The sequence below is a fragment of the Hemiscyllium ocellatum genome, chromosome 32 (genome assembly GCF_020745735.1).
Source record: "Hemiscyllium ocellatum isolate sHemOce1 chromosome 32, sHemOce1.pat.X.cur, whole genome shotgun sequence".
NCBI lineage: Eukaryota > Metazoa > Chordata > Chondrichthyes > Orectolobiformes > Hemiscylliidae > Hemiscyllium > Hemiscyllium ocellatum.
The window spans coordinates 45,095,277-45,121,210 of NC_083432.1; the positions used below are offsets into that span (position 1 = coordinate 45,095,277).

Below are 25,934 nucleotides of genomic sequence, written 5' to 3' on the forward strand. Positions count from 1 at the left end.
GTCAGGGAGACAGCTGGGGGAAAAAAAATAAACTTCCAGTTGAATTATTAAACTGACTTACCACTTTGTTGAAATGGTACTTGCAGTAACCACAGTACTTCACGTTATCGATTTCCGAGCCCTGTTCTTCACACAAGAGGCCAGCCATCTGAGCGCTGAGGAAAACACAACAGACATCAGTTATAGGGCCAGTATCCAGAACCACCAAACCAATGAACATTCCAGGGCCAACTGGCTTCATTGCAGTTCCCTGGCCAACATCAGGGCAGTGCTGGTGGCTGAGGAACACTCCTCAAAAATGAATTTGTCATGTGGCCTCGCAAGTGAGTGACCCCATTTTTAAGTCACCCTTTTCTGCCTGTATGTCCCAAGGACGTCTTAAGATGGTGAAAATAAATGGCGGAGAATCAGGGCAGGTGCCGGGAGGCAAAGTGAAAGGTGGAGGTTTGGACAATGAAATAGAAATGGGAAGGAATTCAAACAACAGGATGAATTCTTAGGAGATGGAGGGAAAGAAGAGGCTGATGTGGAGAAAATTCCTAACTCAGTAGAGCAGCAAGCCAAACAAAATCACCAGCTGTAGTAAGACATCTGAAAGCCCAGGGGGACAGTACATTAGGTCACAGAGCAGTAAATGGATCAATCAGTAAATCTAAACAGTAAGATATTGCTTTGCCAATAATGTTCAGTTACCTGTCAGGCTTTGCTCCAAACACAAGTACCTTGGGGATATATTTCTACCATGAAGACACTATATAAATGCATGTTGTTGTTGAATCTGGTATCATCGTCAAGTAGGTGATGACAAGTTTATGAACTCTTACTGAAATGTACACATTAACACTTTGAATGCTAATACCTTAAAAGGAAAGAGATTCTTCCTGAGGTTCCAATTCAAGCTCCAACAGAAATTCACAGCATGATGCTCAAGAGAAATTGATCAGGCAATCCGATTATGAACCAAAACTTCCCACAACAGGGTGATACTGTACTCACTTACTCTTCATGAAGTGGATCAAGGTTCACTGTGAGCACCTGGGATCTTGATGCGGTGAGACGAGTGAATTTAGTGTTGGAGAACAAAACATGTTCCAGCATGCCCATGTCAGATAAGGAGTTAAACTCCCCAATACTGTACCTCAGCATTGAACTCAGTGCAGCATTCCCAAATGTTATAATTTCCTGCACTGGTCAAGCGACTGTCATCATTAATTCATTGCTGAATCAAGCACAGTTCTGTGCGGTGAGCCAAGAAAGGAAGAGAGTCAAAACTATTCCAAATTCATTTCATTTTTAAAATTCTGGCATGGGATTTGGGTGCTGCTGACAACCCCAACATCTGCTGTCAATCACTAATCGCCCCTGAATGGAATGGCTATTTAAGGCATAGTTAAGAGTCAATCACACTTCTGGAGGGTCTGGACTCACACACAGGCAAGAGCAGCTAAAGGCAGCAGATTTCGTTCTTCTAAGAACCAGACTTCTCATAATAATCGAAAGTCACATGCTCACCATTAGACTTAAAATTCTATTATTGAATTCAAATTTCAGAGTCACACAGCACAGAAACAGATGATTTGATCCAACCTCGGAAGGCTTGTGAAGGTTTGTAGCTCAGGTTGTGGTTTAGGGTGTAGGTTTTCTCGCTGAGCTGTAGGTTTGATATCCAGACGTTTAATTACCTGGCTCGGTAACATCACCAGTGGCGACCTCCAAGTGAAGCTTCACTGGATATCAAACCTACAGCTCACCGAGCTAACCTACACCCTGGTCCAACCTGTCCGTGCTGAACATAATCCCAAACTAAACTAGTCCCACCTGCCTGCCTCTGGCCCAAATCCCTTCAAACCTTTCCTATTCATGTATTTATCAAAATGTCTTTTAAAACATTGTAATTGTACCCATCTGCCACGTCTCTAGAATATTAGCCGGGGCCTCTCAATGACTGGTCAAGAGTGTGATGCTGAAAAAGCACATCAGGTCAGGCAGCATCCAAGGAGCAGGAGAATCAACATTTCGGGCAAAAGACTCACTTTTGCCTCTCAATGACTAGCCCAGTGACATGTCCAATATGCCAACCCCTCTCCTAGATCCCTAAAGATCCCATTCATCTTGTATGTTGTTCAATTCAAATCTAGAGCACGGATATAAATTGCGGGAGCTCTGATAAGTTCCTTTTGTGTGAGGGAGCACGGGCGAGTTACAAGACTGTATGGTAAGGCCTGGTTAGATTAAACCTTTAGAGCTGCAATTCAGTCAGGCCTTGCTACCACTCATAACAGACTCTAATGTTGTGCTTTCCTGAGCTGAGAGAGATGGAATTTGGATAGCATTTTGGAATTCAATTACTGAGGACTAGTCTGAGTACAACAACAAATTACATTTTTATAGCACACAAGTGAAACAACCCAAGGCACTTCATTTGGAGCACTTCCAACAAGATTTGACTCTAAACCATGTAAGGGGAGATATTGATGACAGGTGACCAAAGACACAAGTTCCAACAAATTTCTTGAAGGAAGAACAAACTAGAGAGGTGGACAGGACTAGGCAAGGACTTCAGGACCTTGGGGCTTAGTTCACTGAAGGCATAGCTGCAATGGCAGAGCAATTAACAACACAGATGTGCACGAGGTCAGAATTAGAGAAGCAGAGAGATTTGGGTCTACAACCTAAATGGACAAGGACAAAAGATACATGGGCCAATCATCACCAAAACATTGCCCTCCAAGTCAGACAGCATTCTGACTTAGTGCTGTATTAATGTTTCTTCACTGTTGCTGGGCCAAATGCCTTACTTCCCCCTACCTCCGTCAGCTCAATGTGTCACCACACTATCTGGACTGCAGTGATTCAAGAAGGCAGCTCATCACCAGCGGTTAGGGATGGACGATACAAGTTAGCCCAGTCAGCAATGCCCACATCCATGATTGATTAACAAAGAAATGTTCGTATTTATGCTTCATGTGAACCTTCTCCAAGTTGTTTTTTTTTATTTCACTGTGTCAGTATAAGCTTCTCTTTCTCTCTGCCTCATTATGTTCCACTGACCCATGGGAATCTGGGTTTAATTTACATATTATAGAAAAGGTTGCTTGGATAACATTGTCCAAAATCAGAGCTGTGCAGAGATTCTGGAGGGTTGACCAGCTGAAGATTACAAAGATTTGAAATGGTGAAGGAGGAAGGATTTAGCCCTGAACAAATTTGAAAACAATGAAAGATTTCTAAAATTAAGCAGATGATAACCCAATGGTTTGTGAGCCCAGGCCAGGGATGAGGAAGTAAGGGAAAGTCTATTCAGGTCACAAATGGTTTTAAAAATATTTAATCAGGTCCTTCAACAGCCACAGCTTCCACATTCTCCCCTCACCCATGGTCACTGATAAAACCAGCAGTTCAAATAGCATAGCCTGGCCCAGATTATCTTATCAGAGCACAATCTGAACATATAAAAGGGACCCTATTTCCCAGACTTTGATGGGCTGAAGGGCCTTTTTCGGTGCTGTCGATCTCTATGACATGTCTTTGCCCCAGCTGCTGTCAGACCATAAAAGGTGCGGGCACAGTGACCACTCTACTCCAGCTCTGATCCCCACCACCCAGTTTGTGACAGACAAGGTGCAGTGGTTAAACCAGAGACCCACTTGACCAAGAGAAAACAACAATGCCTACCTCTCTGTGCCACTGAGCTGCGGAGAATTCAGCAATTTCAAATATTATTGAGCTAAGAATCAGACCATTCAGCCCAACAAGTCTTTACTAGTGTTTATACTCCACGTGAGTCTCCTCTCATTCTATACACCCCTTTTCACTGGCCTAGCTACTGATGCCCACAAACCTTAATTGATTTTGAAAAAAAAAGGCTCTTTTTCACATTTCATTTTATTCAAATGGCAATCTCATTCCTTTCTCTCTCTCATCTAAATAATCTAAACACTTTGCTTCAACCACTTCCTGTGGTGGCACAATCTGACCATTGTGATGAAAGACATTTCTCTTTCAACATCTATTTAATTGATTAGTCAGTATCTTGTACTTATGGATCCTTTTTAGGTCTTGATTCCCCAACAAGGTGGATCCATTCCCTACACGATTAGATGAGAGGATCAAAGGCATGGTAAATATACTCTCAAATAAAACTGAGCTGGATAGGAAGGTGTATCATGCAAACGGTATAAGGACCTTGCAGCTGGTTGTGGATAGGTTGAATAAGTGGGTAAATAACCTGGAGAAAGTGTGAAGTTGTTTGGCAGGAAGAATAAAAAGCAGAATATCACTTAAAAGGAGAAGGAGGACAGAATTCTGAGATGCAGTGGGACTTTGGTGTTCAACTGCATGAGTCACAAAAGCTTACTATGCAGCTACAGTATGTAATGCAATGCCATGCTTTGTTATAAGAGATTTAAACATTAAAAGAGGGCTTTTTTGCTTTAGTTATACTGGCAAGACCACATCTCAAATACAGTGTGCAGTTTTGGTCTCCTTATTCAAAGAAAGATGTAAATACATTGGAGGGGGATTCAGATGAGGTTTTCTGGATTGCTGTCTGGGTGGAGTCTCTTGAGGAATGGTTGAACTGGCTGAGCCTGTTTCTACTGGCGTTTACAACAGCAAGGAGGTGACATGATTAAAGCATACAAGATCCTGAACAAGTCTTGACAAGGTGCATGTGGTTAGGGTTAGGGTCAACTTTCACCAGAGTCCAGAGCTAGGGGTCACGGTTTTAAAATTACTGTGCCTTTTTAGGACCTTGATGAGAATTGTTCTCTCAGAGTTATGTGACTTTGGAGCACTCTGCCTGAGGAGGCAGCCAAGGTGGTATCTTTAATTTTTAAGATGTAAGTGGACAGATTCTTGCTAGACCACGGAATTGAGTATTATTGGTGGACAGAGAGCTTTTTTTAAATTGAGAATGGAACCAAGGGTTAGGGACAAAAGGCAGAAGAATGGAATTGAGGGTTATCAGATCAGCTACGACCTCACTGAACGCTAGAGCAGACTTGATGGGCTGAATGGCCTGTGGTTAGATGGAAATGTGGAATTCAAACCTTCCACGATCTTATGAAAGGGGTCTCGAGGGGCCGAGCAGTCTACCTTTGCTTCTATTTTGTAATGTGTGCATGTGTGTGTGTGTGTGTGTGTGTGTGTGTGTGTGTGTGTGTGTGTGAGAGAGAGAGAGAGAGAGAGAGAGAAAAAAAGGAGCAAGAGCGCACGAGAGAGAAAGGGAGGGACAGCACGCGTGAGAGAGAGCACACATGCAAAAGAGAAAGTGGGAGAGCCTGCAGAAGAGATAAGAAGCGTGCAGAAGAGAGCGCAAGAGCGCGTGACAGCGCACGAAAGAGTGAGAGAACGCGCGAGAGCATGTATACAAAAGAGAGGGAACGCATGTAAGGGAGAGAGCGCGTGGGAGCATGCTAAAGAAAGAGAGCACCACAGCACGCCAAAAGGAGAGAACGTACGTAAGGAAGAGCACGTGAGAGCACGTGTAAAAATGTGGCAAAGAGAGGGAGTGGAGAGTGTGCCAAAGAGAGGCAGCACACGAAAGAGAGAACGCGCACGAAATCACGCTAAAGGAGAAAGGGCATGAGAGCGTGCATAAGAAAGAGCGCAGGAGAGCGCGCGCCAAAGTGAGAGAGTGCGCAAGAGGGAGGATGCGTGCGAGAGTGAGGGAGAGAAACTGCAGGTGTTTGCAATGAAGATAGACAGATCCCAGTGACGTTTCAAAAACATCCTCACCAAGTGACGTGAAAGGCCTGTCGACAGCCATGCCGGTTACAGGTCATACAGGCTCCGGTGGCTGCCTTGCTCTCCCGACCTTGTTCTTCACAGAGGTAACAGGTCTAGAAGAGAATTAAATGGGTCAATAAACAAGCAATCCTCTATCTTATCATCACACACGAATTTCATTTCCACTCATGCTATTGGTCTGGGACGAGTAGGTTCAGTCACATCAGACATTCTTGTTCAAAACAATTAGCAAAACCGCCCCCTGACAACAGCTACTACATAAACTGTCCTTAATTACCTCATTCCATCAGCATGGGATGGTGTGGTAATATCATTGTAGTAGTAATCCAGAACCCCACACCATCATTCAAAAACCACCACAGCACAATTTGAATTCAATAAAATGCCTGGAATTAAAAACTAATTGTCTGGTAGTGACTAGATTAGATTAGATTAGATTACTTACAGTGTGGAAACAGGCCCTTCGGCCCAACAAGTCCACACCGACCCGCCGAAGCGCAACCCACCCATACCCCTCCATTTACCCCTTACCTAACACTATGGGCAATTTAGCATGGCCAATTCACCTGGCCCGCACATCTTTGGACTGTGGGAGGATACCGGAGCACCCGGAGGAAACCCACGCAGACACGGGGAGAATGTGCAAACTCCACACAGTCTGTCGACTGAGTCGGGAATTGAACCCGGGTCTCAGGCGCTGTGAGGCAGCAGTGCTAACCCTTGTAACCACTGTCGATTGACATCAAAACCTGCTGATTCACTGATGTCCGTTCATGACGACAATCTGCTGTCCTTACCCAGGTCTGGCCTATGTGCGCCTCCGGACATGCGGGTGACTCTTAACTGCCCTCTGGGCAAGTTAGGGTTGGGCAATAAACATTGGCCTCACCAGCAACACTCACATCACATGAATTCATACTTTTAAAAAAATCAACGTGCGGGGATAGGAGTGTGAGAAAGAGTTGCACTTGCTGCCAAATTTCCTACAACACTTCAAAAAACATTGAGTTGAAACATTTTGAGATGCTTTGAGGGTGTGAGAGGTGCTAAGGAAATATAAAGTTTCTTTGTTTTGTTAGTTTGGTGGGGAGTGCTGTTCTGATGTTGGGCCAGAGTGACAGTACAGCCAACCCTCCTTGAACTTTAACCCTGCAAAGTTAATGCAAACTGCTTCCTATGTGATCCGATTCAATACTTACCCACTCCATGACCTCCAAGTTGAAGCCTCTCCCTCACTGAACAGCCTCAGAATTCTGACTTTTTCCTCCTCCCCAACCCATTCTCTCATTGCTTTGATCCCCAGGGCTTGCGTTCCAGTTCAATCCATGCAAGTCCCAATGGTTCTGAACTGTCAGAGCTTGGACAATCCACGTGCTATTTTATTAAATGACCTTCAAAGTTGCTCCTGCCTTGCTACTTTTCTTCCAGGTCCACATTCAGAGTAAGGGCTCAGGAGAGCGAAGCAGTGAAAGGGTGCAACTCCAAAGTTGGGAACTGGGCAAGATGCCACAATTTGGAGAGCTGAGGAACAGGGAGCATCTGCAGTGACCAGGAAGATCAATAAGCAAGAGGTTAATGAAGTAGGATTACCTTGTAAGGAGATACCTGTAATGTAGGTAGCAGATTAAATCATTTTTCATTATCTTTGAAGTGATTTCATGGAGGCTGAGTGGTGACCTTATAGGTGTTTATAAAAGTGTGAGGGGCATGGATAGGATAAATAGGCAAAAGTCTTTTCCCTAGGGTCGGGGAGTCTAGAACTAGAGAGCATAGATTTAGGGTGAGAGGGGAAAGATATAAAAGAGACCGAAGGGACAGCTTTTTCACGCAGAGGGTGGTATGTGTATGGAATAAGTTGCCAGAGGAAGTGGTAGAGGCTAGTATAAAGCAACATTTAAGAGGCATTTGGATGGGTATATGAATAGGAAGGGTTTGGAGGGATATGGGTCGGGTGCTGGCAGGTGGGACTAGATTGAGGTGGGACATCTGTTCGGCATGGACATGTTGGACCGAAGGGTCTGTTTCCATGCTGTACATCTCTATGACTCTATCAATGTGGAAACTTAGCAATGCAAAATATTTCAACTTGGAAGGTTTAAAGTTTAAATTTCTTTTGTTTTCGATTAATGAGTATCCTACAGAACTGACTACAATTTGAACTTTGGTTCTTCTCATAACTGGTCTTTCATTTAAAACTATGGAACTTGGGAGTGCAGCTCTATTTTCAAATAAGGACATACTATACTGAGGAGTTAACGTCACAGTTGATTCAACTCTTGACCTGGGAAGCCTTCAAAGCATTTCTTTCCCCAGCTCTCAAACCACTGCCCTCATCTTCAACTCATCAAAATTCATCCTTGCACCAAAATAAAACTGAAGTGATCAGTAAAAGATGTTCCAAAATGTACACAAGTTAATTCCCAGTTACACAACTGGTTGCTAACAAATATCTTTGGAAGGCACGCACCCAATAACTTAAATATTGAAAATGGTGAAGTCTGAGTACAGTCTCCACCAGGTCTCTTTGACTGTATGAACAGTCCTACCAGTGGCTAGCTCATAATTAACAGTGGCTTACAAGACATTTGGGTGGGTGGGTGGGGGTGACATTCCTATGTAGCTGGCCATACAGTAGCATACAGAACATGAGGAACACACATACAATAACTGAACATTGAACCGGTCAAGCGTACTCTGTCTTTCAAGTTAGATCTTGGCTAATCATCTACCCGAGTGTGGGTAAAGTGGCATTATCTCAATAGATTTATGCAGGTTAATTATACCAATTTCTATTGCAAATGTGCTCAACAACCTGAGCTTTCAGCCATTGGGAGAACAGAATTCAAAGCATTTCGGGACTGACTGAACAGCAGCTTGCATTTATATAGCACCTTCAACACTGTAACATCCCCAGACTCATCACAGAGCACTAACAAAATGTGACATCAAGCCAGGTAAGGTGGCATTAGAACTGGTGCCCAAAAAGCTCAAAGAGGTAGGTTTTAAAGAAGGAAAGGTTTATGGAGGGAATTTCAGAGTTGCTCATCACCATCCAATGCCCTGCACCAAAAATGTACATCAGGAAGGATAGGATCAGATCTGGTGACACAGAGCAGATTCCACTGAAAGGGAGGGACAGAGATTTAAAGTGTTTGGAAATAGAAGCATAGTCAAGGTGAAGAGACACTTTTTTTAAAACACAAAATTATTTTGACCTGAAATGCAGTGCATGGGAGAGTATACTCAGCTTTAACTTTCAAAAGGCAATCAAATAAATATTTGAAGAGGAAACACTTGTAGGATAATGCAGCAATAGCAAGGATTAATTTGATAGCTCTCTCAAAGACGACGATGGGCTGAATAGCCTACTACCAATCACCACCAGGACTTACACACACACAAACAGTGACCACACAAACAAAATCACAGAAGTTAAACTGATATTAAACAAACCATACTCTGAGAGTGAATATACTCAAGTTGGGAGGAAAGAAAATCTGACTAATATCTAGAGGGTTTACTCCAGGGGAACACAACGGATCAAAAAGGGTTAAATATGATTGAAATTTTTAAACCCCACTGTTTGTTATCAATAGGTCAGGACTGTTATTTGCAGATGTACAGCAGATGGAAATCATTTAAGGGTTATGGAAATAGCATCTCCCTCACACAACACTGCACAGCCCTTTGGCTTTGTGTAACAGGAGAGTGTGGAGCTATTACCTTGTTGAAGCGTTCATGGGGAACATACTGCAGCACAATGGGTTCCATACTGATAACGTTAGCAAACTGCACCTCTGGGACGTAAAGAGCACAGACTACGTGGGCCCAACCTACAGACAGGAGACAGATAAAACAAAACAGCATAAAGACACTTATTACACTTCTTTTACATTGAAGGAGAAATTTGCATTTCACATGTGCCTGTTACAGCCTCAGGACTTCCCAAAGCTCTTCACAACCACATTTTATTTTCCACATGTGGTCACTGGTGTAATGTCAGGAATGCAGCAGCAAGATTGTGTACAGCAAGCTCTCACAAAGCAGCAATGCAACAAATGATGAGAGAATCACGTGATTGTAGTTGAGCCGGCGCGGGGGAAGGTAGTGGGTGGGGTTGGAATCTTGGGGGGAACTCCCCAGCTCTTCAAAATATTGCGACTCCCTGTTTGCTTGAAAAGCAGGTTAGATCCACATTTCAGCCAATAGCACCTCTGACACTGCAGTCTTGGCACTCAGTGCCAACTTAGTCTATGAGCAGAACTTCAAGCAGATAATGGAGGGCAGTGGGGATAGTATCTCGCCTGCCAAGGGTGGCTTGCAGGTGACGGAATTCCCTTGCATTGGCTGCCCTTTGTCATTCAAAATCAAACTGGTTGTGGGTTTGCTAGGTGCTATGCAAGGATCTTTTGTGAATTCCCCCTGGTATCTTGTAGATAGAACACAGTGGTGCAACTGAGCATCCATGGTTGAGTGACTGAATGAATGTCTGAAAAGTGGTGCCTATCTGCTTTGTCCTGAATGGTGTCAACTTTCTCGAGTATTGCTGAAGCAGCAACCATCCAGGCAAGTGGAGAAACATGATTACTCTTCTGACTTCTACCTTGTAGATGGTGGACTGACTTTGGGTACCTGCTGCAGGATTCTTAGCCTCTGATCTGCTTTTGTAGCCACGATATTAATACGACCGGTCCAGTTAAATTTCAAGTCAACAATAATCCCCAGGATGTTGACAGGGGGAGATTCAATGATGTAACACTATTGAATGTCAGGTGGTGGTGGTTAGATGGACTCTTACTGGAGATGGTCAGTGCCTGGCCCTTGTGCGGTGCAGTTTTTTAAAAGGGGATGTGAGGGGCAATCTCTTTTACACAATGAGTGGTTCATGTGTGGAATGAACTTGTGGAGGAATCGGTGACTGCGGGTACAGTTACAACATTTAAAAAATGTTTGGATAAGTACATGAATAAGAAACGTTGGAGGGATAAGGGCCAACTGCTGGCAGGTGGGACTAGTTTAGTTTGGAATTATGGTTGGCATGGACTGGTTGGACCAAAGGGTCAGTTAGTTTCCATGCTGTATGACTATGAGTCCATCCAATGCCTCCTTTCAGAAAAGCTTTCTAAATTAAGTGCCTCAAACAGCCTAGCTCTAATTTTAAGATTATGCCTGGGTCTGAGGAACATCTGACTCGATTATCTGTCGAATCATCTGAAACAACTCAATTGCATCATCTCTCAATCTTCTATCCTTGAGGGAAGACAAGTCGGATACATCTCTATGTCTACAAAATGTTGGCAAGGTTTTATTATCGCTCCCTGTAGAACCTAGTGGCCATTTCAAAGGACACACAAGAATCATAGAGATGTACAGCACGGAAACAGACTCTTTGGTCCAACTTGTCCATGCAGACCAGTTATTCCAATCCAATCTAGTCCCACCTGCCACACCTAGCCCACATCCCTCCAAACCCTTCCTATTCATATGCCCATCCAGATGCTTTTTAAATGTTGAAATCGTACTGGCCTTTACCACTTCCTCTGGCAGCTCATTCCACACACGCACCACCCTCTGTATGAAAAAGTTGCCCCTTAGGTCTCTTTTATATCTTTCCCCTCGCACTCTAAACCTACGCCTTCTAGTTCTGGACTCCCCCACCTCAGGTAAAAGACCTTATCTATTTACCCTATCCATGCCCCGCATGATTTTATAAACCTCTATAAGGTTACCCCTCAGCCTCCAATGCTTCAGGAAAAACAGCCCTAGCCTATTCAACAACCAGCAATGCTGTGGATCTAGAATCACACAGAGAATAGACCCTCATTAGTCACTGGTTCGCAACTGTGTGCTGCTTGGCTGCACTTGCACATGTGAGGTGGCTGATAATTACCTCAAAAGGCCCAGAACATCTGAAGGTCCAGCCACAGGTAAGTGAGACCGCAAGGGCAGAGAGGTGGCTCTTAGTGGGCCATGCCATTTCCCATGCTCGGTCCCTCAATAATGCACCAAGTTTAAAGGCCTTTCACAATATTATGTTCATCATTTTGCTCATCCTCTTATTTGCCCCTCTTTCTCTTGCCTTTTCTCCCTCCCCTCTTCTAGCCTTGGATCAACAGGCCTCCCTGTCAGTGGAGAAAGTGGCCCAAGCATTTTGGTAGAGAGTGTGTTGGTGAGGCCACCTGGCTTATAGGAAGAATGTCTTCCTGCCCAGTCCTCACACAACCAGCTCCCAAATCCAACCATATCTCCATGAGGAGCTGCCAACTGAGGCCAGACACTTTTTCGAGGAAAAGGATATGTAGTGGTTGAGCTAATCTTTCTACTTGAAAATTGGAACCTGGTCAGGCACACCTCCTAATAACATTCCAACAGTAGGAAAAAGACAGGAGTTAGCACTGTATCTCAGCTCAATCAAATCCCACAGCCATGAAAACAAAATACAGTAACAAATGCATTATAGGGAGAAAAGACAAATAGACAATTCGCCCATTCCCAGCCCCAATTGTACTGCAGGAGAGAGGGGGATGATGGATACAAGTTACAATGTGATTGGGGTTAATCATTCTCTTAACATGGTGTGGAAGAGTGCAAGGTAAGAGAGACTATGAGCAAGGGAGTGGGAGTGGAGGAAACATAGAAAGAAAGGGATGCAAGAGCGAGAGAGAGACAGAGGTGAGAGTAAGGGTGAGAGAAAGAGTAAGCAAGAGAAAGAGACAAGTGCGGGAGAGAGACAAGACAGTAAGATCGAGAGCACAATCACAATAATCAAAAATGCAATTAATTCACGAAAGCTTTTACACTGCATCTCAACAACTTCCGATATCATTTTACCAAATGTATATTCTACATTTTCATTCTGAAATTGCCATTAAATGTGCAATTGTCACAAATGCCACTTACCTCCATTATCAGTCCTCTTGAGGGCACCATCTTTATGGGGACAGAGTTCACAGCGCTGGAAACAAAGAACATGGTTCAATTCAGTGTCACTTCCATCTGCTTTGGTGCAGCCAGAAATCTAGGGAAGATGACTAAATTTTGTGCTTAGTTTAAACCTACTGGCCAGGATAGGGGCCAATTAAAAATATCACTGACTATACCACAGCAAATGCAAAATTGGATACTTGTGGAAACAATCAATTCTTAACAAGTGATGGGAAGAGAAAAACTGATTGAGTTTTCTTTTTCAAAAGTTGTTAAGATTTCCAACTCCAAAACTGCAGCTTCAGGTTCAAGTGGTTAACTTTATTGGTATTAGTAAGATTTTGCCTTAATCTAAATCTCCTGCTCCCAGTAACAACAGCTTATAGTTAGCATAGTTAAAACGTTTCAAGGAGGGTGGGCAGACACAGAGCAAAACAAAACAACATTAGGACAGGTGAACTTTTAAACAAAGTTCCTTTCCACCTATTTAAGGTAATGTAAAAGGTACTCACAGCCCTACTCCAAACCTAGCCAATAATTATTCCTCAAACAACAGCACAGAAACAGTAAACAGAAAACCGAAAGAACTGCGGATGCTGGAAATCTGAAACAAAAACATAAATTTCTGGAAAACCTCAGTAGGTCTGGCATCTGTGGAGAAAAATCAGAGTTAGTGCTCTGGATCCAATGCTGAAGAAGTTTTCCAGAAATTTCTGTTTTTATTTTTGTCACTAAAACATTAACTAGTCATTTATTAAAATGCTGCTTATGGAATCTCAATCGGTGTACTGTGCCGAGATATTTTCTAAACAATCAGTTCAGAGCTGTCATTACACACATCTGGAACAGGTGAGATGTGAACCCAGGTCTCCTGGCCTACAGGTAGGGACACTATGACTGTGCCATGAGACAGCGCTACGATGCCTACATTACCAAAGGGAAGACATTTCATATGCAGCTGATTTGATGAAAATGCTGGCAATCTGAAAGCTATTGAACTGGTGCTGACCTCTGCCAGAACAGGGGCCAATGGACAAAGTCAGAGTGAGGCTCAGCTGTGATGCCAGCAATGGCCAAATAGCTCAATGGTACCAACTGTCACTTCCTACGTGTGAACAATCATACTAGGCCAGTCGGGCTGCTGTGCCGGAGCTCGCAAGAGATAGTGCTGCGAGAGAAGGCAGGGTTGCAAAAAACAAAACCCTGAGAAATCAAAGTCATAAATAAAATAACAAACATACATGCCCAAAAATGGTCATCTACAAATGTCAGCAGATATCCCTTTTGCACAGTCGACAACCTCTACCCCCACCCCACTCCGGCCTATCACCCTCACCTTGACCTCCTTCCACCTATCACATCTCTATCGCCCCTCCCCCAAGTTCCTCCTCCCTACCTTCTATCTTAGCCTGCTTGGCACACTCTCCTCGTTCCTGATGAAGGGCTTATGCCCGAAACGTCGAATTTTCTGTTCCTTGGATGCTGCCTAACCTGCTGTGCTTTAACCAGCAACACATTTTCAGTTGTGATCTCCAGCATCTGCAGACCTCATTTTTTGCCCGTGTAACTGGCTTTGTCAGGCATGATTATTGGCAAAAATCCTTCCAGTTCAGAAATACACACCTTCCTGTAAAAACACTTTGGGAAGTTGCGAATGGTTAATGTTTAGCACTGCATTTGAGACTTCAGAGTCAACTGTGAATGCTACACTACTAAATAAAGTGAGCTTAAGCAGTTAGATATCTCTCAGCTCATGATGACCCTTGGTCTATGTGTATATGGGGATATTGGAACTTGGTTCTGATGTACCTATTGCAGGCAAGTTCCCATTACTTGTGCCTCAACTTGCTCCAAACCCCACTCGTCCAACAGCTTCACCAACTCCCATCACTTTCTGGATCCTCCAACATCTCACATTTCAAGCTCTCAACCTCTGAGACAATACCCTTCATGGCATCACTGTATCCTGTCTCTACAAAGTTCTTCCAGTCACATTATGCTCCTACTTTGCACCTTACTTCATTATTAACTAATTGGAGTTCCTCAGGTTGGTGTTCCAGGCCAAACCATCTTCAGCTGCTTCACATATGACCTTCCTTCCATCACAAGGTCAGAAGTAGAATGCTTGTGAATGACTGTACAAATATGATTAAATGGAATTGAGATTCATGTCAACCATATTTGAACAGAATGGAACAGCAGCTTCAAGAGGATGAATGGCCCTCCACCATTCTATGTTTGATGTTGGTTAATTTCACTTTATGGAGGCCACTTTATTGAAACACACAAGATTTGCTGGGGACTTGACAGGGTAGGTAGGACACAGGTTGTTTCACCTATTGGAGCGCCTAGGACCAGAGGGCATAACCTCAGAATAAAAACATTTAAAATGGAGTTGAAGAGGAATTTCTTCTCTCGGTGGGTTCTGAATCTATGGAAGTCTTTATAAGAGAGGACTGTTGGGGTTGGGTCAGGAAGTATATTCAAGGTTGAGATAGACAGATTTTTGATCAGTAAGGAATCAAGGGTTACAGGGAAAAGGCAGGAAAGTGGAGTTGAGGACTATTAGATCAGCTGTGACTTCATTGAATGGTGGAACAGACTCAATGGGCTGTTTTACTTCCCCTCTATGTCTTATACAGTCTGCTTTACATTTTACTATGATGCATAACTAAAAACAACAATTAAAACTCCATAGTGGTTCAGTGGAAAATACTATCATAGTGCAGTATCTAGGAAGCCAGACCTAGGCTGGTCTAAATGTTTTGATTTCAGGCAGGAACCAAGTGGGAGCATTATTTTCCATTTGGGAAAGGAGAGTGGAGGGACTGCTATCGGTATCCCAATGAGGAAGCCCCCAGGTACGTTCGTCTCTCAAACAGGGGAAGGTAGGATTTGTGTAAAAGTGGCATGGTCTTAAAGTTAAATGGCTTCTTAATGTGAGGGAGGGTCACTTGGATGAAGTGATAGACAGACATCTGTATCCGACAAGTTACTGCCATCAAACCAGGATGGGAAATGTTGACACTAATCTCTGTTTGTGATATTCCGAAAAATGTGACAGCTAATGGAATTCGTCTGACATTTCAATTCATGCAAATATTACATATATTATTAATCAACATTAAAATGTTGGACCGATTTGAATTTCAGTCAGCTCTCTCCAATAGAAAATCCCTTGGATAAAAATTATTTTTGACTTCAGAGACTCTTGAGATCTCCAGAGGGTGAAAAAATAAAGTGCATGTTTCAGGGTCCTACAAAGATTCTCAGGATCAATGAAGTTGTGCAAAAAAGGACATCTCCAACTGCCTGATCAAAGTGCCAACTAGCAGAACATTTAAGCAATGATTATTTCAAATGACCTGTTGCTTCAGTGTCTCTGTAAGATTACGCTGTCATTAGGGAGCCTAACAATGCAAAAAAAAGCAAGTACTTTTTTGTTTGGAAGATGGAACTGTTCACTACCACGTAGCACCAACTCAAAACATGTGCTCCAGATGGTGCTCTCGTTAAACAACCGAGGCACAAGATGCACATTAAGACCAGATCCCTGTTCTTTCCATTTAATTGAGAGTCTGCATCCAATCAGATAAGCTGACTGCTACGAAAATTGGCAGCCGTCAATGAGTGTTTTCAAATCAAGGTTCAACATCATGTGTCTGCCAGAGGATTTGGAAGTTTCAAATTACAAAACATAACCTTTGCTTCTCAAATCTACCCATCAGATTTTCCACTCCTGATTTGTCAAAGCACAGCTGTGAAGTCACTAACAGAGTTCGGTCTCTGGAATGAATTACTGCTGCAGTGTTGGGATCTTAACACTTTTGAAAAAGATATAATGCTTCAGTTAGATAACGTTGCAGGCTGCAACTTTGTAACCTCCTGCTAACCTACGACTCTCCAAGCATGTTCCTCCAATCCTGCTCTCCTATACAATGCTGACTCTATTCCAATACCATTGGCAGGCAGGCATTCTACTGCCTGGAGCCTGGGGTCTGAAATTCCTTCTGGTGACCAAAAGCTTGGTAGACGAAGTTCCTTTTAAACAGTAATTTAAACCTACCCTGTGATTCTGGAACACAAGTTTCAGAGAGGGCAAGTAGAAAATCAGAAAGTAAGGCTATGCACACACTTCAGAAAGTGGTAAAACAATCTCTAGATACCATATAATCTTATAATCTAGGTACAGTGTGTTCAGTTCCAATGATCAGTACCAGTGTATAGAATCTCCCCTCACCACCATTGAGGTCATTTACTTCTATAATGTTGTATTCTCTGCCAGCATCTAGATTTCTTTCACTCCGATATTAACAGCTGTAACTTCAACGGGTTGAATCTTGAACTCTTTAACTGCTGAACTTCTCTGCCTTTTTCTCTTCCTTTAACAGGCTCCTTTAAGTCAAACTGTTTCACCAACTTTTTGATCATCAGTCTGTCTCACTGTCTTCACTGAGGATTCAGGTGCCAAACACATGAAGACCTCCAACATACACTGTTTCCTGCAGTGGGGGATGGGGTAGGGAGGGGTTTCATAAATGACTGGAAGAAAATCCAGGGCGAAAGTGAGGACTGCAGATGCTGGAGATCAGAGTTGAGAGTGTGGCGCTGGAAAAGCACAGCAGGTCAGGCAGCATCCGAGGAGCAGGAGAACCGACGTTTTGAGCATAAGCCCTTCATCGAGAATGAGGCTTGTGGGTCGGGGCTGAGAGATAAATGGGAGGGGAGTGGTATTGGGGGGGGGGGGGGGTGGTGGAAGGAGGTAGCTGGGAAAACAATAGGTGGATGAAGGTGAGGGAGAAGGTGATAGGTCAGAGGGCGGAGTGATATACAGGTCCGGAGAGAAGAGCCAAGTTGGAGGCTTCCTCATTTCCCCTCCCCTGATATTATCCCAGTCCCAAACCTCCAACTCAGCACCACCTTCCAGAAAATCCAGAATTTCTTTGCCTGTTTGACTCTATTTCATACTGGGAAAGATATCAACATGAGTCACACAGGCAGCATCCTTTAATTCGGATGGCATTCCTTTACCAACAAATTCACAGCATAGGATTATAATCATGCCAGGCGATTGTATTAGACAATATAATCCCAGATTTTCAGTTCAATTCTTGCTTTCTGATTTACAGTTGCAGGAGCTACAATCTGCCCAGTCCCGGAATGGATCTTTGTGCAGCCCAGACAACAGCTGATCAATATTTCCACTGACAGGGTGTCAGGTGTTCATGGAACCCATACTGGAACAAGCTGATGATCTTAACTTATGATCAAGTGCCAATTTGGCTGCCACACACACCTACAATCTTCAGTTTTCAGGATAAGAAAAATAACAAAGTTCAGCATCAAGACATATGGAATTTACGGCAGAGAAACGGGCCATTCCAACCCCAATCAATTAAAAAAAAACTGATTCATAAGGTGTGGATGTAGCTGGTCATGGAAATCAGCATTTTATTACCAACTACTAAATGCCCTTGGGGGTAATAGTGAACCGCCTTCTTGAATTCCTGCAGTCCATGTCATGATGGTGGTCCTATAGTACTGGTAGTTAAGGTGTTAAAGAATTCTGGTCCAGTGCCAATGGTGTAACACATGTCTAACTCAACATGATGAACAACATGAGGGGGGAGCTTGGAGGTACTGCTGTTCTCAAACACACTTTTCAAACCTCCTCCCACTTTACGCTCATCCATCCCATCTCCTTGAATTCCTTTCTCCATCACAAACTTATTGAATTTCCCCTTAAGGACATCTATAGTACTCTTTGCCTCAAGTTTTGTGACTCCATACACTATGTTCTAATCACTCACTTTGTTAAAAAAAACTTCCCCTTAATTCTTTGTAGAATTGTTGGTGATTATCTTTTATTGATAATCCCTAGTTTTGGACTCAACCAAAAGTGTAAACATTTTCTTTTAAATGTGCTCAAAATGTTGAAAAACTTTAAATGGTTACTCATCAACTTGTCTTTTCCACAGAATAGTAGCAAAGTTATGCCATCTCCCTGAAAGTTCAAACTATTCCATTCTGTAAGCATCCTTGTCAACTTACTTTGCAGCTTCTCCATTTGAGTGAGGTCTAACCAAGAGTTGATAGACATTTAACATAGCTTTGCTGCTTTTGCCAACAATCTTGTTCAGGTACAGAACCTTTCAATGAGTTAGGGCATTCTGACCTTCCTGTGAAGCAGTTGGCCCCATTTGGGAAATAGCTGGTCAGTGATGCAGTTGATAAACAAATTACACACAAAGATGCAAACGATTATTGCACACAGACCTATATTGCAAACACATACCCATGTGCATACACAGATCCACATTAGACACATGCATAGACTCACTTTTCAAACATACACATGTGCAGGCCCACATTACATACACACATGCCTGCACACAGGCCTATGTTATATACACATACATGTATGCATGCTCAGATCCACAGAACATACAGGTGTGCACATTCAGAACCATATTACCTGTGCACACAATTCCAAATAACACAAACTCCCAGGTGTGCGCACAGGCCCACATTACACACGTGCAGACCCGGTGTACAAAGCTCTGGCAAGTCTATTCCTGACAAGTGCACCTAATTCCTGGATCACACTAAGTTAGCTAAACTATTCCCATTGCCTCAATTGAGAAGTGCAGTTCCTAACTGAACTTGCACTGCACTACAAAAACAAACAAGTATACCTCAGGTTGGCCAATTGTTAGCCAGCATTTGGCACCAGATTGCGAGCAACACCATAAACACTGCAGGTTATCCTAACTTGAAGAGGTGGAGAAAAATCAAAGAGGGTTTCAACTCCTGCCCATTATTCAGAAATGGCCACTCAGTAAAGTGCATTCTTGCCAGGGGAAGGAGACAGGAATAGTACAGAGAAGAGATTTTATCCTGTTTGCTATGAATAGCTAAACTTAAATGTTTTCCAGACTTGTTCCCAGGATGGTGGGACTGAGCTAAGAAGAGATATTTGGCAAACTGGACCTGTATTCTCTAGAGTTTCTAAGAACAACGGGTGATCTCATTTAAGTTTTTTACAAGTTTCAAGGGATAGAAAGGATAAATGCAGATAAGATGTTTCCCCTGGTTAGGAAAGCTAAAACTAGGGGACACAATTTAAAAATAAGGGAGGTTCCATTAGGACCAAAATGAGAAGCTGTTTTAGTCAGAGGCTGGTGAATCATTGACAATTTCTCTACCCAGAAGACTGTGGTAGCTCAGTCTTTGAGCATGATTGAAGTAGTTGTTGTTAGATTTTTGATTATTCATGGAGATAGTGTGAGTAACAGGCACTGAAGCGTTCAATTAACTATGATTTATTAAAAGGTAGAGGAGGCGCAATGGGCTGAATCACCTTGTCCTGTTTCTATGTAGTGGAATAGTTTCCAGCAATATTCTAACACATATTTGGGCAGTTTTACAATATTCTTGAATGAGCAAAATGAAACCTTGAGACATTTAAGACATCACTAATGCAAAAGTCAGCACAGAAACTGTTCTTTCTTTGGATGACAGGATCAGGAGCAGGCACAATAGTTCCCTGTCCATTCACCTATTGCAGGGATTTCTGCCAACATCCACTGGTGAGAATAATGCAATGCTAAAAGCATGACCACTCGAACACAATAGCAAAAGACTGTCATCAACTGTGGGAACTACACCTTGTGAGAGTTCAAGGTTTTCATCTGGCAACACAACCCTCTATAGAAAGGTTAATGATTCATCTGGCAGATAGCAAGAGACTTGAAATACTCCAAACAGATATACAATCAGAACTCAATTTCAATTTGAAGGACAAGGGTTGAGAACTTTAAATGTAGTGTTTGTGACTGGGAGCCAATGCAGGTTTGTGACAACATGGAGACTGGGAAAAAGAACTTGGTGTCAGTTAGGAAATGGCCAGAAGAGCATTGGTTAAATTAGTGGAAGGTCTCTCTTTCTCTCTCTATTTTTTTCACACTCTTGCAAAAGAGAAACTGTACTGTACGGGATGGAGCATCAATTTGGCTCCGTAATTGCCCTTCTGCTGAAATTAGCCTAAGGCAATGTTACTGGGCAGGTGGAAAACGTTACATTTTCCTCGGGTCTGACATCCTTCACTTTGATGAGTGAAAAAAATACAACTTCCTTTAAACTACAAAGCGTAAAGCCACAGGATCTAAGATAATGTTGATCAGTTCCTCATGGGCACAGCTTCCTGTGTAACAATAGTATTCGTATTGTGTCTCTTACTGTTCTGCCATCAGGAAATAAACTGTAATGTACTGAACCACACAGGTTGCTCCCAGACTGTAAGATAATGGTCCCTGTAAGTGATGGCTAGGAAGTGCCTTAGGAACAGTGTCCGAGAGTAAGCAGAGGACAAGTATCATAGCTGTATTCATCCCTGTTTTGTGTCAATGGTGTCACCAATTACTATATCATTCTCAATTTCAAAATGCCAGGCAAAATTCCAATGGGATGTGAACCATCCTGGCTTTGAGAACTGGTAAAATTACAACGTATCCTTTCCCTGACAGTTTTTAACCCCCTAAACCTCTGGAGTATAAAAGCTGCCAACCCTCTTGAAACCAACTGGCAGTTTGCTTTGACTGAAGAGATTCCATCTAATTCTGAGCTTCGAACTGAAATTCTGTCTCTATACCATGTCCAAGAAAGATGTAGGGAAGGTTATGCAACAGTGCATGCGTGCACAATTATAGTCACCACAGGAATAAGTAATACCTGCAGATATCACAACAAAATGTATGGAAAAGGACATAAAATACCCATGTACTCCCAGTTTTCTCAGTGACTCACTAACCAAGTACTGGCAATTCTCCAGCACTGCACACAGTGCTCTAAAGGTGAAGTCTACACAATGAGAGTCAGCAAGCTCCATCAATCAGAAATGGTGATGGAAAAAGAGATGAATCAGAGTGTTTACAGCATAGAAAGAGGCCACTCAACCTGTCACATACATCCATGTCAATTCTTGCCAAGCACTTTAGCTATTCCCACTCTCCCGACCTTTTCCTGTAGCCCTGCACCAGTGGATCCCATTGCTGAACCAAATCTATCACAGAAAAGTGACCAATTTGGATTACTGCCTTAGAGCAGAGAGGTTAAAAAAGCATTAATGGAGGTGTTCAAAATCATGGTGGGCTTTCAAAGAAACTGCTTCCATGTGGCAAAAGCATTGTAACCAGAGAGAGACAGATTTAATTGGCAAGTGAGCTAGAGGAGAATGAAAATAATTCATTTTAAAACAGGGAGTTATAACCATCTGCAATGCACTGCCTAAAAGGGTGGTGGAAGCAGATTCAATAAAACATTCAAAAGCAAGTTAGATAACTACTTGAAGGGGGACCTTTTTTTCAGGGAAGGAGTGGGAAAACAAGATGAATTGGATAGCTTTCAAAGAATTGACACAGACATGAGCAGCCAACTGGCCTCCTTCTGTAGTGTATCATTCAATGATTCTATTTCTGAACTTCTAGCATGGCCAATAGTCATTCAGCAGGAGTGATGACCCCTGAATTTTCTTATGAGCAAAAGTTGGAACTCTACTAGCTGGAGTTTAGAAGAATGAGAGGTGATCTCATTGAAACACGAGATCCTAAAGGGGTTGACAGGGTAAATACTGAGAGAATGTTTCCCTCATGGAAGAGTCTAGGATGAGAGGGCATAGTCTCAGAATAAAGGGGCGCCAATTTAGGTTTGAGATGAGGGCTTTCTCAAGAGTGTTGAGAATCTTTGGAAATCCTTGCCGCAGAGAGCTGTGGGGGGCAGAGTTCTTGAGCATATTTAAAGCTGAAATAGATAGATTCCTTGGGGTATCAAGGGTCATGGGGAAAGGACAGAAAAGTGGATGTGAGGAACTTTGGATCAGCCATGACCTTATTGAATGATAGAGCAAGCTTTTGGGGTCAAATGGCTTACTCCTGTTCCATTTCTTATAGTCTTATGGTTTTATCATCTAATTTATCTTCTCCTCAACCCAAGACTCCCTGAGACCAACTCTCCCCTAAGCAGAAAAACCACAGATCATACCTAGGATGTTCCTGGCTCTTTTCGCTTAGTGTTGAACCATGACAATACTCTTATCAACAGTGTTGTCAGTGAGGGTAAGCTGTATCTGCGACAAAGTTCCAACCTCATAAGTTATATACAGCAAAGGTTATATGTTCAAACCATTACAGGTTTTACAATATGAAGACATATCCTCTGCTTTCAAGGGTCAATGTCAAGCTACATCTAGCAGAATTCTGAGGCAATCTGATAAATACACACCACTCTAGCAGCTCGCTCCTGAGATTCACACTTCCTGCAGAACCAGGGACCAGTTGGGACCTGAACGATTCCATAACAAGCTGTAAATAGAAACGGGGGGATAAACAGTTATAAATACACAAACAGCATTCATGGATCACAACCGCACCATCCTACACTTTAATCTGCTTCACTCTTTTCCTTCTCTTGCAGATAATGGGGTAGATTTATTTATAGCACCCCTCCCTAGCTCTGGTAACTTTGGTCATGACCTCTTTAACCTTCCCTGTGTGTATACATAAATGTTAAATGTAAACAGCATGATAACATAAATTTTTTATCCAATGCCAAAACCACCTGCACTTTTGTTTTAATAATCCAAAACAGAAAATGCTTTATTGTCACAGATTAAAAATCTGATAGAGTTCCGGATTGACAGATTGTTTTTACATTTTAAGTAAAGTAGAATATTACGTGTCTTCAGTGAGCACCAGCTGATTCTTGACTGCATAGTTGAGAAATTTCAGAATTGACGTTCCGTGTGTGTGCATGATAACATCCCAACAAGAGTTGGGGAAAATCCACCTGTACCAGTAATAGTGTTACCAAATGCTCACAATTCTGCGTAGACACTGCCTAGACAGTGAATTGGCCTATAATCTGACTCTTTGACCTAGTTTTTGGTTACCTATTCCAATATCATCTGCCTTGGCTCACTGCCAACTGTTTGCTCATTACTTTCTGGTAACTAAAAGGTCACTTACACAGATGTTGAGTTGCTGGTTTTAACAGTTGATATCTCCTTTGTTAACCCCAGGAGCACTGGACACCTCAGTGACACAACCTTGGCTCACCCAATCTGGGGGATTGAGGCTGGACTTTTCCAGCACATGCAGTTTAATACCATATTAAGTGGTGCATTGAACTGGCAGGCCACCAGGAGATCAGCTGGAGTTAAGGCTTTTGGCTGATTGTATAAACAGAAACACCAGTAGTTGCTAACGTTACCAACAACTAACTACACAAGACATACATGATTGACAGGTGAAATTAACATGTGTAAGTGATCAAGGCACCCACACACCCCCAAAAATCCGAATTTCTTCCTCCCCACCCTGCTTGATAGTCCTTGCTAACGGATTAATAATCACACTCAGGTCAATGTAGCGTGCTGAAAAGTACATCAAACGCCGGAGAGAGAGGAAACAAAGTTAGATTTACACATTTTGACAAAAAAAAGATATGACACAACTTAAAACACCCGAAAAGATACATTCACAAATGTGCTGCCAAAACATTTTTTAAATAAATACTAAAGTCTACGTGACTGACAGCTGGACTCTTATGACCACAAGGAAAAAGACGGATTAATGTTTCAACTTCTCGATTTAAAAAAATGTTAAACGTTATTATTGGCAATTTGCAAGGTGGGTGAGAAAAGATCACGTTACATTTCAAGGTGTGAAATGAAGGGCTTGAAATGCACCACATCCTCTTGCAAAGGCTTAAGCTCTTTCTAAAAAAAATGCCTTCCTCCCCTCTCTCTCTCTCTCTCCCCTTTACCTTGATGAACAGCAACATTGCAACCATGCCCGTCACAGTAGACCAAAGGATTCTCAGCCCATCCCCTCTCGTCAGAACACACGCAGCAACCTCCAACCATCTCCTTCATACTTCCCAGCCCGTCCCGATGTGCTCTTGAAAACTAGTTACAACAAAGTAACCCGGAGCATCTCCTCTCCGATACATTGTTTCCCCATATTTTAGGGGAGGGAGTCCTGTCCCTCTCAATGCAATGCAACCATTACCAAGGCGCAAGCGCTGCTCATTCCGAGAACTATGGCCGCAGAGAATAAATTCTACGGTTCGCCGACACAGTGCCGATTGAAGTCGCTAGGAAGGGTGCTTTTCAGTTTTGATAACCTGGGGGTGGCTTTGGGGGAAAAAAATACCGCCGCGGCTTTTTTTCTTTTGATTCCCGCTGCCTAACGACTTATGTTTATCTGGCGCCTTTAGCGTGAAGAAACGGTGCCAAGGCTTTTTTTTTCACGGGTGTGTTGTGAAACAAGATTAGACCCAAAAGCCGGGAGGGCAGGTGGCCAAAACAGAAAGGCTGGTAATAAGGGGCTGTTTGGTGAAGTAGTTATGGTGGTCACTAGTGACTGATACCAGGTTTAGATATTTTGTAGTCAGCCTCAGTCAAGGATGTTGTAACACACCTCTATCTTGAGTGGATGGGATCTAGTTCTCCTAGCTCAAAGGTAGGGACACTGCCACTACCCCACAAGAACCCTCTCAGGCTAGTTTTGTACACTTAATTTGAAGCTTCACACTGGTACTTGGAGGTATCTTTGACAAGCGCATGTACATGTCATGGTCTGCTTCACCCTGCTTCAGTCATTTGCTTTCAACACTATCACCAGAAGCTAGATTTTTAGCAACAAATACTTCCATTGTTCTAAAATAAAACACTGTACGCATCACAAAAAACAGTGCAGTATCAATCGGAGCGTGCACAGATCTCAATACTTGGATATCTATGTCTCCAAAATAACAGACTTAAATATTTTCCAATCTTTAGAGCTTTTATTATAAACTGCTGGAGCAGGTGGACACAAAGCTAGGCCTCCTAGCCAAGCGATATGGGCACTACCAGTGTACCACAAAATCCCTCAGATAGTAGCTTTACGCTCTAAGCTAGTAGGTCCATTGGTTGTCATGGCAGAATTTGAATCCTGACTATAGGGAGGTTCATGACGAGTCATACTGAACTCTGTTTATTGCTGACATTCATCCTTCTAGCAGATTGTCCTGGATGAATTGAATTGAATTTATTGTCATGTGTACTGAGACACAGTGAAAAGCTTTATCTTGCAAGCAATACTGACTGATCACAGAGTTAAGTAGCATAGATAGTAAATAATAGGTAAACAGCGGCAAAAACAAAAACACAGGTACAGGCAAATGTTAAGAGTTTGTAAATCCATTCAGTATTCTAACAA

The 25,934-nt window shown here is 42.7% G+C and overlaps 1 protein-coding gene across 4 annotated transcripts in view; it reads right to left on the reverse strand.

The window, feature by feature from the left end:
- LOC132830705 (protein AF-10-like) overlaps positions 1-24,720 on the reverse strand; it is a 189,277-nt gene extending 164,557 nt beyond the window's left edge. For all 4 annotated transcript variants that reach the window (XM_060848525.1, XM_060848523.1, XM_060848522.1 and 1 more), the window contains exons 1-6: positions 24,496-24,720; positions 22,954-23,033; positions 12,652-12,706; positions 9,475-9,584; positions 5,740-5,843; positions 62-155 (exon numbers count right to left, since the gene is read on the reverse strand). In XM_060848525.1, the coding sequence (XP_060704508.1) occupies positions 62-155; positions 5,740-5,843; positions 9,475-9,584; positions 12,652-12,706; positions 22,954-23,033; positions 24,496-24,604 (552 nt within the window). In that variant the 5' untranslated portion in view covers positions 24,605-24,720. The remainder of the gene's footprint in view (positions 1-61; positions 156-5,739; positions 5,844-9,474; positions 9,585-12,651; positions 12,707-22,953; positions 23,034-24,495) is intronic.
- Between the last annotated feature and the right edge of the window lie 1,214 nt (positions 24,721-25,934).